General features: G+C 40.2%; 1 protein-coding gene across 2 annotated transcripts in view; it reads right to left on the bottom strand.

Annotated features, from left to right (window-relative positions):
• The window catches only part of ASTN1 (astrotactin 1), a 361,917-nt gene that overhangs the window by 68,166 nt on the left and 275,482 nt on the right, over positions 1 to 18,269 (bottom strand). For both annotated transcript variants that reach the window (XM_060774412.2, XM_060774413.2), the window contains exons 15-16: positions 17,192 to 17,296; positions 14,012 to 14,200 (exon numbers count right to left, since the gene is read on the bottom strand). In XM_060774412.2, coding sequence (XP_060630395.2) covers positions 14,012 to 14,200; positions 17,192 to 17,296 — 294 coding nt within the window. The remainder of the gene's footprint in view (positions 1 to 14,011; positions 14,201 to 17,191; positions 17,297 to 18,269) is intronic.

Genomic DNA, 18,269 nt, shown 5'->3' with positions numbered 1-18,269 from the left:
AAATGTTCAGCTCTGCATGTCACATTTGAGCCTACAAGCTGCCAACCAATTTCAAGAGAGAAGGGGGAAATCAAACTTGAGCAAATTATGTCCACATTGATAATTCTGCTTGGGATTCGTGTGCTTGTGTGTAGATGCTTGACATATTTTTACACATTCTTTTATGCTGGTGTAGATTATCTCTGAGTGATCTAGCAGGATATCTTGACAGTAAAACAATGTGGGCATCCTCAATTTAATAAGTAGTACAGCAAAGTCAGGGATCATGACAGGGTTAGAGCAGCAGCACTTTCTGATTTGCTGGGATGACAGTAACATTTGCCACTTTCCTGAGGCTTTCCTGTCCCGCTCTCAACCTAACTGCAATCTTCACCGAACTACAGTGATTATGTTGCTGGAGATAGATTTTTGCAGTATTATTGTGAACTACTGGTGTTGTCATACAGAGGTAGCTTGGTCTTATATAGACAATTAAGAACCATTTCATGGGTTTTTTTTCTCCACTTGATGAGACAGAAAGAATGTTTGCACATTTTTAATGATCTCCCACCACAAATATTTTTGGGGCTTTTGGGTTTATTGCAAAAATGTTGATGGCTCCCCTAACCATACAGTGCTTCACAGTATTGTCTGTCTGTCTATCTATCACTTTGTAAAAATAGATTTTTGGGGGGTTCAAAACTGATTATTTTTCTTCCTACTGCTAACATTGATTAGAAAAACTGCTGGGCTTTTTTTTACATACGTGGGGATGAAAAATCTTATGGCAGCTGATAATTTCTTTTGACAGAGTGTCTCGATGTGGCAAGACATCTTTTCTTGCTAATGAGAAAAATGGCAAATATTTCCTACATTGTTCACACACACACACACACACACACACGGCTGAACAGAACTTCCTGAACTTGGGGGTACCTGTGGGGTCTGTCAGTCTGTGCAAGCTGTAATATTGTGCTCTATTTTAGTGATTCCTGTTTGTTTGACATCTATATAAATAAAAATGTAATATTTGTTTGTGGGATTAACATAACTCAAAAACCACTGGATGAATTCACACAAAATTTGGATACTACACCCCTAAGAGACCAACAAGTGACCATCACTCATAAATCCTTCACAAAAAACAGCAGAAAGGACTTAAAATCCGAAAAAGCTAAATGACGATACAGCGCATGTGCGAAAATGACAGCTCCCTCATTGCCAAACCAGGCCCTTTAGGAGAGGAGGTTGCTCCAAATGCACTGCTTCCAAGCTGCAAGATTGGGATTTCTCTGAGAGCATCCCAATCCATATATATTTCCTATTTCCTATTCCTGGGCTGCAACTCCCAGCGATCCTTCAGATAGATAAGATATATAGATTAGATAGGGATAGATAGTAGGTAGATAGATCAATCAGGAGGGCTGCTGGGAGTTGCAGACTAAGAATAGGTAGAAAAGGAAGAAAGGAGAGAAAGAAAAGGGGAGGGGAAGAAAGGAAAGAGGTCGAGAACAAAGGAAGGAAGTAGAGTAAGTAGGAAAGAAAAAAGGGGAAGGAAGGAAAGAGGGAGGGGGGAAGGAAGGAGAGAAAGAAAAAGGTAAGGGAAGGAAGGAAAGAGATAGACAAGGAAGGAAGGGGAGAAAGAAATGTAAAAGGGAGGGAAGGAAGGAAGGAAAGAGGGAGGGAGGGAAGGAAGGAAGGAGGGAAAGAAGGAGAGAAAGAGGAAGTTTGGCCACAGCAACGCGTGGCGGGTACAGCTAGTGGGGAAATAAAAATACAAGTAAAATCTGAAAATAATTCCCTGTAGTGGCTGGCTTTGTGTCACAAGCTTACTTCCAGTCTCAAAGTTTCTCATATGCAAAAGTTCCAATGTAAAAGTAAAGACCTTTGACCAAGTCTTTCAGGAACTCTGCTGGCCAGCTTTAGAGCTATGTTAGATCTTTAGTCTATAGTCACTGAGGGCTAGATTTGCCTACATATCATCCCAGTTTCTGACCCATAAATTCAAGAGTTGTCCCATTATCTTCCAATTGGGATAGTCACTACACTTTCCCCAACAGAAGATCTATGTGTGTTCTGAGATCCCAATACCTCAGTTTACACCAGGGGTCCTCAAACTAAGGTCCGGGGGTCAGATACGGCCATCTAAGGTCATTTACCTGGCCCTCACTCAGGATCAATCTATGTCTGAAACTACTTGAAAGGACACAACAACAATAAAGCTATCAGCCAAAAGCAGACCCACACATCCCACTGAAATACTAATAAGTTTATATTTGTTAAAATTGTTCATTTTAATTATTGTAATGGTTTTTTTTTTGTTTTTTTCACACTACAAATAAGATATGTGCACTGTGCATAGGAATTCATGCATATTTTTTCAAATTATAATCTGACCCTCCAACAGTTTGAGGAACTGCGACCTGGCCCTCTGTTTAAAAAGTTTGAGGACCCTTGGTTTACACTATGTAAAAAAATTGAAAATGATCTGATCCTGGAAGTGATATTTCCTGTTTAATTGTGAGATCTATATATATAAAAATGCTCTGTGCATAATGAGTACCTTAAAAACAAAAGAACCAATGAACGAAATCACGCCAAATTTGGCAACAAAACATCTCACAACACAAGGAGTGACCATCGCTCAAAAAATTATGATTTTGTCATTTGGGAGTTGTAGTTCCTGGGATTTATAGTTCACCTATAAGCAAAGAGCATTCCGAACTCCACCAACAATGGAACTGAACCAAACTTGGCACACAGGACTCCCATGACCAACAGAAAGTACTGAAAGGGTTTGGTGGGCATTGACCTTGAATTTTGGAATTGTAGTTCACCTTCATCCAGAGAACACTGATGACTCAAACAATGATGGATCTGGACCAAACTTGACAGGAATACTCAATATGCGCAAATGTGAACACAGATCGAGTTTCGAGGAAACAGACCTTGACATTTGGTAGTTGTAGTTACTAGGATGTATAATTCACCTACTATCAAAGAACATTCCAAACCTCACCAATGATGGAATTGGACCAAACATCCCACACAGAACCTCCATGACCAACAGAAAATTCTGTGTTTTCTGGTGGTCTTTGATGACCCTTCTGACACCCCCTGGTGACCCCCCCCCCCCCCGTCTTGACTTCCCAGGTTGAGAAATGCTCCCTTAAGGCCATCCAGTCCAACTCCCTTCACCAGGGCAAGAAAACATAATCAAAGCCCTCTTGACAAAGGATCATCCAACCATTCACACACACACATATATGTATATGACAGATGCAGAATCAAAGATTTGAAAGGGAACCCTAAAGAAGGACAATGATATGTTGCATGTTCCAGAGTAGGCAAACCAGACAATCTCCACATCAACACTAGCACAGAAACAGCAAGGAATACTGTTTACCCACAAGCATAAAGGCATTACATATATTAGAAACCAACCCTTTCTCATTACTTTATTTTCCAGATCACCAGACTGGGCCACAGCAACGCGTGGCAGGGGGTGGCTAGTACTTACTATGAAAGTAGGTGTTATATGCCAGAAACTTCATTTTGTGCCTGCCACAAACTATGTTGAATTGGCTGAGACTCTATGAAATATTTATTGAAAAACTATAGCAAAATGTGCTGTAGGATGTCCCATAAAAACAAGGTTTTTGCAGTGTAATAAACCTTTTTCCACATTTTTATGATAGAACCAATTAGGAAATGACATTTATAACCCAGGAAGAAAAAATGTGTTACATAGTGTTATGAATTGTTGGCAGAAATTTGTAAAAGATGCTGAACACTTTGGATATTCAAACTGGCATTCTATGAACTGCTGCCAGTCTGTGCGGTATTGACTGCCAGTTAACCTGAGTTTCCAAAGAAATAGCAGTTCACAATGGGCACAAATATGATGCCAACCCCTGGCAGGCCAAGAAAAAGCCCTGCTTGTCTCCCCTTCCCTCAACACACACCTCTCCAACATACAGCTTAAGGAGCACCACTATCAAAGACACCGTTCTTTGAAGCGAAAACACAGTTCGAGTACACAAAGAATATGTGGCACTGATTGTGGTGCCAGTTCCATGAAGTAAATCTTTAATTCCACCTCAGAAAGTAAAGGTCTGTGTAACCAAGTCTTATTAAGTGGACTGGGAGATAAATCTTTGTGCCTGAGTTAATAAGACAATTTCTCTTCCAACTTCTGCTGTTTGTTTCCGCAGAGAATAGGCTGGTGCCTTGTGCCACTACCTTATCGAAGAAACCCCTGTAAAGAAAACAAGACTGTTAAACTGGGAGGGGGGTAAGAAGCCTGGAAGATGCCAAGCATTTCTTAGCCTCCCCATCGTGCTGGAAATGGACCACTTTAGCACTGCTTTGAATGGCTGCTTAGTAGGCTCAGGGGAAAAAAGCAGCAGTGGCAGAGAATGGTTTGTCTCTTGCAATTTTTCAATCGATATAAAGCTCTCGACGTGCACCAAGGGGAAAAAGATAAAGAAAGAAAACGAAGCGAGAACGTGGCAGGTGACAGGACTGAAGAGAGCCTGAAATGAGAAACTCAGGGAGAAGAAAAGAGAAAACGCAAGATCTAAAGAAATAGAGAGGTTATGAATGCTGTTGCCTGGAACATGAAAAGGGGGAGATGCTGCGTTTTAAAAAGTGCTTGATGCACCGCAGTGGGAGGGCAGGGGGAGTGTGCGACAAAAGAGCGGATTCAAGCACATCACCAAAGTTAACACCGAAGTAAATTCTCCTAAGCAAGGTGGCAGAGAGAAGTAAGGTCCAGCTGCAGCCATATGGAAAGACTGCTCACAGACACCGTTACTGCTGCAAGGAATCTTTGGGAAGGTGAATCCTTCTTCTGCCAGCTCCTCCCCCCCCCCCAAACTCCCCAATCTCCCCGTCATTTGCCTGGTCCAGGATTCTGGACCTTGTGTTTAATAGGGGGAAATAGGCATAGAATACTTAGGGCAGGGGTCCTCAAACTTTTTAAACAGAGGGCCAGTCCCTCAAATTGTTGGAGGCGCGGATTATAATTTGAAAAAAACATGAATGAATTTCTATGCACACTGCACATATCTTATTGTTCTGGTACAGCTGTACCAAGAGCTCCAATTTTGTTTGCTTTACATTAAATGTTTGTTTGCAGTCCTAGGTTTCAGGGACTCTGCATTTAGGTGGCTTCTTTTGGTTGCAGTTATAGGGCAAGCCACCTGTCCATCATCATTAAGTTTTGGTCCCGCCCCTTGCTCAGGGCAATTGGGAAGGGAAGGGAGCCATTTTTTAGTTAGTCTCAGCTAGGTTAGCCAATGTACAGGACGTGTGTAAACGTCCCCTGTACAAAAGCTTCAAACTTTAAGAATTTCCAGGGTTACAGAAATTCCAACAGAAACAGAAGGAAAAGAGTCTCCAAAGACTTTCCAGGGAAACAGCCCTAAAGATCAAAGAACTCCAGCTGAAGAGACTACAGGGCTTGCTGGTAGGTCCACTTGGTGCTTTGAGACGCAGTTCAACCCGGTATTGGTGCCCACATCAGTTAGGTTTAAGTTTCAGTCAGCCTGGGAGAAGTTAAAAAAGGGATTTTCCTTTAAATAAGAAGTTATTGAAGATAGTTGCCTGTCCTTCGTGGGCAAGATTAGGAATTCACCAGTTATCTAAAAGCTTGGAATTATTTGCTTAACTTTACTGAAGACAAGAGAAGTTTCTGTTTGATTGTTCATTAATAAAAGTCTTTGTTGTACTTCTCAAACCATCTAAAGACAGTTTGTGGTGGAAACCTCTGAGAACTTCTCTTTAGGCCCCCTGGCTTCCCGTTGGGCAAAGGTTGCACGTCCTGTTTTAAAGACAACTATTTACAGGCCCAGCGTGCAACAGAACACTTATTTGTAGTGCATAAAACACTTTAAAACAATACAATAATTAAAATGAAGAATAATTTTAACATATATAAACTTATTAGTATTTCAATGGGAAGCGTGGGCCTACTTTTGGCTGATGAGATAGGAGTGTTGTTGTTGTTGTGTACTTTCAAGTCGTTTCAGACTTAGGTTGACCTTGAGCGAGGGTTGGGTAAATGACCTTGGAGGGCCGTATCCAGCTCCCAGGCCTTAGTTTGAGGACCCCTGGCTTAGGGGGTGGGGATTAAATTCAGGAGAAGTAATGGGCATTTCATGGAAAGTGCCACCTTCCTTGGCAGGTGAAGGATTATGTTGTTTTCTTAATCATCCACTTTGTCTTAAAGAAAAAGAGTGGGGATACCCCCATCCCACCAAGGCTCTGGAGGGCACATGTCCAGCAAGACAAAGCAACCAGGTGACTGTTCCTTATGGCAACAGTGTCACAAATCAATCACATATTGGGAAAACATCCACTCTAAATTCAGAATACTCAATCCAGAATTAAGTATCCTGAATTAGGAAATGGGGCTACAAAGTGGAATCCACGACATGTGAGTGTGGAGAAGAGCAAACTACAGACCACCTGCTGCAATGCAACCTGAGCCCTGCTACATGCACAATGGAGGGCCTTCTTATAGTAACACCAGACGCACTTCAAGTGGCCAGCTACTGGTCAAAGGACATTTAATCAACTACAAAGCTTGCAAACTTTATGTTTTGTTTGTTTGTTTGTTAAAAAATGCAATACAACTGTTTGGTTTGCTCCTGACATGATCAATAAATCCAGAAAGCATCCTTGACAAATTACTTTGGTCCAACATTTCAAATCCAATTCACTTTGGAGATTCTGGGAGGCATATTAAAAAACTAGATGTTTTTAGAGTCCAAAAAAGTAACTTCTCCACTCTCTATCAAGAATTCAGATCCTTATAAAGCCCAACAAGACTTCAAGTGCCAAAGTAGTTCAGAGATCCACAAAGATCAAGCAAAGCAAGATTAGATATCACACAGCAGAGGTAATTTCTATCTATGAATTATCCATCTGATGGATTCAACCTCAATATAAGAAGCTAGGCACCAATTGACTGTAAGATATCAACTGAATGTCAGAGCTAACCCAGGATATAATCCTGGGTCTCAGCATGGTCTCAGCATATCAGAATTATATCACACTGGCTCTCAAATAAGCCATTGCAAGTAATCTACTTGAGTGGGAATATAACTTTTATCCATGGAGGAAAGGAAACCTTGGGAAATCACAGTGGGAATCACAGACAATTTTTATGTTCTGGACTGGTAGGATTGTTACAATGGATGGAGAATACTTATGCAAGAAGAAGTTTATTTAAAGCACATATCTTGTATAAAATGAAACAAATCCCTTGTGGTGAGATAACCAAATAGAATATTGGTGGCACTTCGGGGGAAGGAGAGTGTGCTAATCCCCCAAGACCCCAGAGTGAGAGACACACACCCTTCTTTCACATGTATATACCTATAACCCCAGATTCTGAAATTCCAAAATGTATAAAGATACAATATATCTCACATCTCATTTTAAAAATACACGATTAATTGCTTATTTCACATAGAACCATTACCTTTTGCAACGCACACACACTTCAGCCAACATACTGACTTGTGCTACACATAGTTTGGAAAGCTCTGCCCCAGATTGTTGTGATTGACACTATCTCGACAGATTTACAAAGCAATCAGTCAAATTCGTGGAGGACAAGGACGTAAATGGCTACTAGTCATGATGGATAAACATTACCTTCAGAATCTGAGGCAGTTGCTGAAGGATTTGATCAGAAGAGTGACAATGTACTCAGCTTTACTTTTTTTTCATAGGCCTCTGGTTGCCCACTTTAGGAACAGAATGTATTCAGGGCCAACACAATTCTTATAGAACCAGAATCCACAGCACACCCAGCCTTATCATCCAAAATACTAGCTGAAGATATCCAGTGTGGGGTAATGGTTTGACTGTAGGACTAGTGGCCTCATCATATGTACCACCAGAATCATTATGGATCATGGGAAAACTGGAAGTTCCTGGTGGGGTCTGTGCAGAACCCAGCTTCCCCCTGTTGAGGCAAATGCAACACATGATGCTTCCCGTGTTGCCGTAGAAGCAGCATATGCCAGTCATATGGGCAAGAAGACACAAGGCTGCTTGGATGGCTTTTAATCAAAAATCAGACAGTGCTAACCAATAAGCTGCCAATAAAGGTCAGAGCAGATATCTTCAACACTACAGTTTTACTGGTAATGTTATTCACATATGAAGCATGGGCAACATCAAAGATAGTAGAGGAAAAACTGATGGTGACTCAGAGAGCAATGAAAAGAAGGATTGTGGAGTGACAATAAGGGATAAAATCAGCAATAAAAAGCTGTGTCAAAGAACCAGGGTACATGACATGGTCAATGAAATCTATGAGGCAAAAAGAAGATGGGCAGGACTTATAGCATGAACAAAAGACAACCAATGGAAATGTCAACTAATGAACTGGATACCAAGAGATCAGAATCGGCCCTTGGTCAGACCTCGTATTTGATGGAGGAACAAATGGTTAAGCTATTTGGCCAGAAATTAAAATGAAAAGCATGGGATCATATATTTTGGCAAATGGTAGATTTGCATGAAGCCCAGAGGAGTGGATCGACAACAAACAGGATAGGATAGGATATTAGATTCTTCCCATATTTGATTTAATAGCATTTCCAATGCTATTATGAAGACAAGTGCTGAGAGGGGCAGCCTTGTCTAACTCCTTTAAATATCTCTAAAGATGCTGTTAATTTTCCATTTATTTTTATCCTTGCTACTTGTTGATTATGGATTGGAGTTATCTATCCCATGAAGTTTGAACCTACTTGCATTTTTCCCAACACTGCCATTAAGAATTCCCAGCTGATATTATCAAATGCTTTCTCTGCATCCACGGCTATTACTGCAGCCTTTTTCTCATTATGTTTCTCCCAGTATTCCAGTGCATTAATTGCTACTCTAATATCATCTTTAATTTGTCTTCCTGGGAGAAATCCATTCTGGTATTTTTGAATCACTTCAATTAAAACTTCTTTAAATCCTTTTGCTAATACAATCATGTATATTTGGTAATCTACATTTTAAAAAATGCAATACAACTGTTTGGTTTGCTCCTGACACGATAAATAAATACATTTAAAAGTGAAATTCTGTCTACCAATCTTCATCTGATTGCTCATAGAAAACCAGGATAACAATATCTAAAAGAACTATCCAAACTATGTGCTCTATCCAATGGAGTTTTCTGAATAAGTGCACTAAATAACCCCTAAAAACCAAGACACCAAGAATAATATTGGAACATGGGTGAGCTTTGTAATCAGATCGGTATATGCTTTAGTTATATTCTGTTTGGATTACTGTAATGTGCTGTACTTGGGGCTCCCTTTCATAAGTTTTCAAAAACTTCAGCTGATCCAAAGAGATCCAGCCAAATGGTTAAATAGAATGGCTGCAGGGATCACAGTACTCTCTTGTTTCAGCAGCTCCACTGGCTGCCAGTTTGTTTCCAGGCACAATGTAAAGTGCTGATCATTACTATAAAGTCTTATATGTGTCAAGTCCAGGCTAGAAGCTGCTTTGGGCTACATGGAAGAAGAGAAGGGTACAAGTGTGTTTCAATTAACTACATTTTTAATGGCTCTGTTTTTTCTCAGTCAGGAGAAGGAGGAAGTGAAGGTGGTGTGACCCAAGATCATTTAAAAAAGGAATGAGAACTGCCAGGAAAAAGGGAATTGGTTGTGAGAGGACTGGTTCCCTCTAAAAAGTTTGTAGACAAAGGCTTGTTGACATATCCTTTAAATTGTGGTGTCCAGAATTGGACACAGTATTCCAGGTATGGTGTAACCAAGGAAGAATAGAGGGATAGCATGACTTTCCTGGATCTAGACACTATACTCCTATTTATGCAGGCCAAAATCCCATTGGCATTTTTAGCTGCTGCATAGCATTGTTGGCTCATGTTTAACTTGTTGTCCATGAGGACTCCAAGATCTTTTTCACACATACTGCTGTTGAGCCAGGCATTCACCATTCTGTATCTTTGCATTTTATTTTTTCTGAGTACATTGTCACTCTTCGGCTTCTATTGGAAATGCTGAGTCATGCATTAAGTATATATAGGGAATCAGTTGAGGAATGTGTTCTGGCCTAGTCCAGGTGGTTGTGAATGATGTAATCCTGGGTCTGAGTTAAGTTAATGAGTTGGGAACCAATCAGAGATCGCTATGTGTAATTGTATAGAATTGTATATAAGGAAGTCATGTACAGTGTATATTTCTCCTTGTGCTGTGATGTTGTTCGTCGAAGGCTATATGTAATTAAAGAACCTGTCTGCTAAGACAAGATATAACTGTATGCTGTGGTAAGTTTGTAATATCATCTAGACTGGGGGAAAGACAATGGTAAAACTGACAATGGCTGGACATGTGCTCAAGTGTCTGTAAAAGGTTCCAGAGTGACTGGAGGCTGTGGGAGCAGTTGAATGAATATACTGTCCAGGAAGAAGCTACTGGAAAGCGCTGAAGTTGTGCAACTGATCTGCTGCCGAATTGTGAAGTTAATCTCAACATAGTTATATACAGATTTTATATCTAGATTCTCCCCAACACCTCTGCTGATACAGATAACTTTTTACATTGATTTGTCCTTGTTCTCAGATGTCTCTGTCACATCCCAAATCACAAAATTAAGTGGTGTAAAAGGATAATTCATCAATTCCACCTGCAATGCAAGATTGCTAACCTTCTCATCTGCAGGTAAGCCAGTAACCAATTTTATTCACATCTTTAGAAAATGGATTATTTCTTTAAAGGAGTTCCTGGAACAAGAATAAGCCAAAAAATTAAGAGGAATAACCTAGCAAAATGAAAATGCTGAGGTGCTGGCACAATAGTTATTTGAGGCTCTGTTGAACAATGGATGCAATTCACTAGAACACAATAGATACAATTCACGAAGCTAGTCCCACTAGGTATATCTGAGAACTGCACCAGATTCATTTCAATGGGGCATATGCAGGAGGAGAGCCAAGTGAACTGTGCCTATGAGTTAAATCGCCTGCTTTTTCAGCCAGGGATTTCCATAATCGCAATTCCCAGCTTTGTGAGAGCCACACGATTGCCCCCAAAGTGATCATTTCTAGAATAACTTTCTTTCAGTTATTTAGAATTCAAATTATAACAGAAAAAGATTATTTCTGTGCTCCACTAATTTATGCTAGAGACCTACCAGTCCTGTGCAGTCTTGGACAGTTCTTGGCAATCTAAGCACCTCTGTTTCCATTTTTTAAAATGTACTTTTTTGTTCTCAAGGTTGTAATCAATAGGAAGATTATAATGGCATAATTACCGCATTATGTAAGAAACAAAGCAATGTTACAGAAAAGAAAAAGAAGTAGAGGCATGGGGCAGTTAAAATGAATTTATCCTGAGTTCTTATGAGGACCTTATTACAAAGGCCTATGGGGTTTGCCACACATCATGGCGAATCCATGGTGTCCTGGCAGGGTGTGTGGAGAACCCATCGTCCACACTCCGCATAACCCAACTTACATCTGCCCCATCCCATGGGGGAAGTGTCTCTATCCAACTTTCCCCTATTGCTCCAAAGGCAACATGGGAATCCTCCTGTGTTGTTGTTGCAGCAGCATATGCCACTTGCTCTCCTCTTTCACCACAGAGTCCAGCTGGAAGTTGCTGTGCATCGTATAGCGGGCTCCATGGCAAAATGGAAGGGGCAAGTGGCATATGATGGGCAAATCACCCTGAGTTCCCTTTGGGGATGAGAAGGGTGGTATACAAATACTATAAATAAATAAAAAAAAATCAACCTATCGGATGGAGTGGTAGCAATAACAACAATATGGTGGTACGTACAACGTCGCTAAGTTCTGCATGGCTGCGATTAAAATTCGGTGGACAATGATTGAGGGTTAAAAGACCGAAGCTTCTCCTGGATTATATGGGAAATCAGAAATAGACTGATATTTATAGGATTGGATATTCCCTCCCCTCCCTGGTGCCATCCCCACTACCTCTCTTTAGACTGCCTTCAGATGATCTTGTGGGTTGAGTTAGGTTTTAATAACTACTTGTATTGGTTTTTAGATTAGATTTTAAAATTGGTTGAAGTTTGAAGTGTATAACTCCTTGGGTTTGATGTGAATGTACGGGACTGGGTCCCCATGTTGTGATCTGGTCATTGACTGTAATAAACTTTACTTACTTACAATATGGTGGTGGCAAAGAGCAGGCAGAATAACCATATTTTCCCCAATCTATCAAGAAGGTCTCATCTAGACTAATGCATTTACTTCTGGGTGCCTCATTTTAAGAAGGAGGTAGACAAATTGGAGAGGGTTCAGAGAAGGCTTAGAACAGTGGTTCTCAAGCTGTGGGTCCCCAGAGGTTTTGGCCTTCAACTCCAAGAAATTCTAACAGTTGGTAAACTGGCTGAGATTTCTGGGAGCTGTAGGCCAAAACAACCGGGGAATGACAGGTTGAGAAGGATGATACATGGCATGGAGAACAAAACATATTGGGAAAGATTGAGGGAGTTAGGCATGTTCAGTCTGGTGAAGTAATGACTAAAGGGTGACAACATTTTGCATTCTGTAAACATCTCAAGGGTAACCGCAGAGGGTGGGACCATGTCTAATGGTCTGAAGTTACTGAAGAGTGGGTTTTAATTGAAGATTGGAAGGAACTTCTTGATAGTAAAAGAGGATTATTTTGGCAACCCTGATGGACACTGTTCTAAAGGCACTCCAAGGATGGAGAAAATCTGCCCCCCTAGATGTTGATGATCTATGATTCCCTTCCTTCTTCACTATTTGAAAAGCTGTCAGGGCCTAATAGGGCCTAATAGGAACCGGAGTCCAATGTTATCATGAGAATCAAAGATCCCCTTTATTTGTGCAACAGCTGGCTGAACTAAAATATCAGGAAAAAAGCTCTTGCTATCAAACCTACACTCCATTTTCATTTTGGACCTTAACTGTGGACATATTACCCACCCTTGATCTTATCTAGATCAAGTTTCCTTATAGGTTTCAAAGTATTTAGTTCTTTAAAGGTAACTTGGTGGCATGACTGCCATTTTACAGAGGAGATATACCGAGAGAGAATCATTAAAAATAATCAAAGTTACAAAGGCAGACTTTGCAAAATGTGACAGCTCCATCCTTACCATCCTTCTTGGAGGGAGGTAGTGTAAATTTCACGAATCCCTGACCTGTTAGTCTTTAACTCTTTTTCCGCCTTCTCAGCTCTTCCCGTGTTTTGCAAATTGTTTTTGTACAGTGACAAATATTCCAGAGAATCAAAATTTTTCTTTCAACATGTTGTTGTTCATTCGTTCAGTCGCTTGCGACTCTTCATGACCCCATGGACCATCCCACGTCAGAGCGCCCTGTTGGCTGTCACCTCCCCCAGCTCCTTCAGAGTCCAGTGAGTCACTTCAAGGATACCATACATCCAACTTGCCCATGGTCGGCCCCTCTTCCTTTTTCCTTCCATTTCCCCCAGCATAATTGTCTTCTCTAAGCTTTCCTGTCTTGTCATGATGTGGCCAAAGTTTGCTTCTAATATCTTTCCCTCCAATGAGCAGTCGGGCTTTATTTTCTGGAGGATGGACCGGTTTTCTTTCAACATAAAAAGCAAGTTTCTAACTCACAAGGCAACACAGACAGGAAAAGCAGCTTCATTACAAGGTAGAAGCTGAGAAATCCAAGGCCTCTATGCATGGCTTATATCTCCTGTGCAGTTTTCTCCTCCTCTCCCTCCTTTCCCCACATTTTATTTGACCCAACACAGTTCAGTACTTTTTGCCCTTCAATAGTTTTCTTTCTTTCATGCCCTTTATGACCCATGAGAGCTCTTAAAACACAAACACTGCCATCAAAATTTATTATGCACTTTAAGCAACCTTTTGCAAATAATGAGATATGCATAATTTATTCCTTATGCAGAAATTCCTGGCAACAGAAGATTGTCGGCCCTATTCCATTGTATCCCCAGTGCTCTCTGCCTTCCTCCACAGATGTGTGTTGTGTTTTAAAGAAAACAACAATGGCGACTCTCCTTACCTTTGCTGATATCTTCATATTCCAGCCAGAGCTGCTTCTGGACCTGCTTGTTTGGATACCAAATTGAACAAGACTCCTCAAAACCATATATGGCTTCTTGTATATAATGGTTGCCAAAGTGATCCAGCAGAGCCACAAAATCTCCTCGGGATGTGGCACCATCCAAAGAATGGAGGGCATTGCCAAAAGCTGCAGAGGGCACAGGGACAATATGCAACAACTAAACAGGTTGAGAGACAAAGCATGCAGGAGAAAGCAACACTTGAAATAGTTGCTTTTTCAGAATACAACACCACAAAACCTCCAGCTAGCAAAGACCTTGTTAAGAGAAATCCTCAGCTTGGAAATGATTGTATTTTTGAACTGGTTCCATCTAGTTTTTCATCTAGTTTTCCTTTTTCAAAAGTGAGAGAACGAAACAGTCAGTTCATATCCAATTACCAGATCTGGAAATATATCTCAAAGTTTCAGCCAGAGCTAGAAAAATATACTTCTTTGGACTATAACTCTGACAACTTCTCAACTAGCATGGGAACTAGACCTGATAGATGTAGGATTTTGAGTTGTAGGCCAAAAAAAAAAAAAAAAAAAAGGAAAAAAGGAATGTTCACCAATTCTGCCATTGCAGTTCTTTTAGCCCTCCCTCCTTTTCTTCCAATGTTGTAAAAAGTTCAAAATTTTAATTATATTATTTTATTTCATAATAAAACAATTAAATAAAACAATGGCATTGTTACATTCATTATTCCCAATCTATGCTCCCCCACCCTGCCCTATTAATACACATAACTTTGTACAAATACTGCTTTGTCAGTTCTCATGCTTTGAGCCATTTAAATTTTAACCCTTTTTGATCGTTTGCTGTTATAATTTCACAATTCTTTTGTATATATATCTAATGAAAGGCTTCTATGTATTTTAAAATAGGTTTTGTTTCTCCTTTTGCTAATCCTGATTTATAGGTTAACTTTTCTGAGAGCCCATATCCTATTTAGCGCGATAGCCCATGTCCTGTTTACTGAAAAATTCTCTAGTTTTTCCCCACATTCTGACTATTTCAAGCCTTAAAGAACATAGCAAGAACAAGATAAGAATTTTTTTACTAAGTCCTTCATTCTCATTTTTGAATATGGAGACCAGTGACAAAGCTCCACTGAGGTGTATTGTTTCCTCCACCATTTGTTTTATATATGGGCCCATCCACACAGTTGTATATAATGCATTTTGAACTGGATTATATGGCAGTGTGGACTCACATAATTCAGTTCAAAGCAGATACTGTGGATTATCTGCTAGGCTTGTGAACGGATTCAATTTGGCCTGTTCTCTTTGGCTAATCTGGCGGATCCGGCTTGTTTGGATGGTCGTAATGACAAGGGCTCAGCCTCCATGTGTTTTTTTTTTTGGCTGCAACAGAACAGTGCTGCAACAGAACAGAACAGTGGCTGTCTTCAGTTACAAGTGGAGTGCAGGAGGAAGGCAGCCACTAGAAGAAAAAGCACAAGAGGGAAAAAGGCACCACTCCAGGGCCTGCAAATCAACAGAAAAGAGAGGGCTTTTTAAAGGAAGCCCATGGTAGGATAGTTCCAGGTTGATTGCTCTTCCTTGCTTGGGAAGTGGGGAAGCCTCCTTAAAATGCCCAGGAGAGCTGCGTGCTGCAGAGAGAATGCCATGTGCAACTGCAGTGCCTGTCTCCTCTAAAGTAGAAACTGCTTTAAGTAAGCATTAAACTTGGTCTCCTCTACAGACAGAAGGGAAAAAATCGCAGAAAGAGTCATATTTTAACTCTGATGTGTGGTTTTTTGTAACTATTTTTATTGACATTTTATCACAAGGAAAATTTTCAGAGAAAGAAAATTCCATTGAAAGTGGGGGAACAATATTGTGGATAGAAAGTAGGAAAAGATAGAGAGAAAAAGAAGAAAAAATTAAAAATAAAAAAATTGATAAATTGGAATTATGAAAAAAGAAAAAAGGGAAAAGGGGGGGAAAGAAAAATGCAAAAATATGTAAAATAATAATAAAAAGAAAGTTTAAAAATAGTTGTTGATTTCCTTCTTTCCTTTGATGACCGTCTAATTTCTTTTTTTAATTATGTTATCGTTTTTCCATTCTGATGTTTTTAATCTAGGCCTTAATGAAGGATATAAGGACAAACAATGCCTAAAATGATGGGAAGGGGAGCCTGGGAAGTCCCGCCCATAATGGGCCAGATAGAAAACAAATATTTTGGTTTCCTGAACCAAAAACAGATTTCTGTCCTCCCAAATTCAAGAGGCTCCCAAAAATAGATCAGGACCCCCACTGAAATCTGGGACATTGAAACTGATTTTATGTATTGTCGAAGGCTTTCGTGGCTGGAATCACTGGGTTGTTGTAGATTTTTTCGGGCTATATGGCATGGTCTAGAGGCATTCTCTCCTGACGTTTCGCCTGCATCTATGGCAAGCATCCTCAGAGGTAGTGAGGTGACCTCACTACCTCTGAGGATGCTTGCCATAGATGCAGGTGAAACGTCAGGAGAGAATGCCTCTAGACCATGGCCATATAGCCCGAAAAAACCACAACAACCCAAACTGATTTTAGTTTACCCAGATTGCACTAGCCTATTATCTGCCTTGATAGTTTGGGTTATATGGCCGTGTTGAAGGGCCCTATGACAGAACTTCATCCCAGAATCTTCGTAATTTTGGGCACGTTAGCCAGCTGTGATTCCAGTTCCCTGTTGCTCCACACTTTGTCCAACATAGTTTATGGATGCTGTTATTGATTCTGTGTAAGTGGATAATAGCACCATCTACGTATAATTTTCAAAGTATTTTCTCTCAGTTGTGCAGAAATCGATTTATATGCTTGAGTTTCCCAGATTAAGTCCCATTGTTTCTCTTCGATTTTAAATCCTAGGTCTGATTCCCATACCAATCTTAATCCATTTAATGTTTCACATTTTTCTTCCTGAATTATCTGACATAATTTTGATACTTGTTCTTTAGTCTGATTTGGTTTATCACTATAGATTGATTCAAATAACGGTAATGCTCTTGGAGGGCTTTGTTTGTAGAAAGTTAAGGTGTGTTATTGCCAGTCATTTCTCTGCAAGCAAACCCATCCTTAAGCCTCACCTACTGAGTCTGAGTTGAGAGCACAATCTATCATACCTCAATGTTAGTCATAACTTACACTGGGAGGATGTCAGCTGGTTGAGTCGGACATGGTACATGACAGAGCGCACCTTCCAGTGCTGCAGGAGGGGATATCCAGACACTTCACTGAAATTCACCATCCCTGCAAGAAAAATGGCAAGCAAACAAGTCTGCATCACTGGGGGAGGCAGGTAAAAGCAGCTAGGAAACACAGTTCCTAACCCAATTTGATTCCCAATAATAATGCAATTTGGTCTGAACATAAACCCAGTATCCAGGGCTCACAGGATCAAAGCATAGGGACATTGTAATTAGCAAGAAAGCCTAGTTATTTGTCAGCTATTCTCAGACTTTCCTAATCCATATGAACTACGCACCTATCCTTATAGTAGTGGGGAAGAGTGTTTTGCCAGCAAATCCTATTGCAACATGAAACACAGGAGTGGTAGTAGTGGTGATGTAGGACTGTCAGATGAACTTAATACATTTATTTTATTATTATTATTTCGAACACTTGTACCCCGCCCTTCTCAACCCCCTAGGGGGGGAACTCAGGGCGGCTTTCAGTCGGCAACAATTTGATACCACATAATAAAATACAAACAACCAATAATTATAATAGTTCAAAACCTTAAAACATTAAAAGAATATACTTACAATCTACTAAACAATTACCAGTCTGGTGGCCGTTATCTAGCCAAATTCTGTAATTGAATGCTCTATTTAACTTATCCATAATCCATTTCCAAGCCATTTTCAACATTGTCATTGTCATTTCTGCCTGATTACCCAAATGTCTGGTCCCACACCCACGTTTTTACCTTCTTTCTCTGTGAGGAGGGATGAAGATGACCTGATTTCCCCAGGGAGTGAATTCCACAGGCAGGGGGTCACCATCGAGAAGGCCCTGTCCCTCATACCCGCCAATACATTGTGTATTAAACTCTACTTTACTGTATTTATTTATTTATTTATTTACTCTATTTACACCCTGCCTTTCTCTACCCCGTAAGGGACTCAAGGTGGCTTACATATAGGCAATTATTCAATGCGTTAAAATACATACAATTCCAATAACATTAAGATTAAATTAAATTAAATTAAAATTAATGCAT

The sequence above is a fragment of the Anolis sagrei genome, chromosome 4 (assembly GCF_037176765.1).
Source record: "Anolis sagrei isolate rAnoSag1 chromosome 4, rAnoSag1.mat, whole genome shotgun sequence".
Classification (NCBI taxonomy): Eukaryota; Metazoa; Chordata; class Lepidosauria; order Squamata; family Dactyloidae; genus Anolis; species Anolis sagrei.
This window is presented reverse-complemented; position numbering and strand designations above follow the sequence as displayed.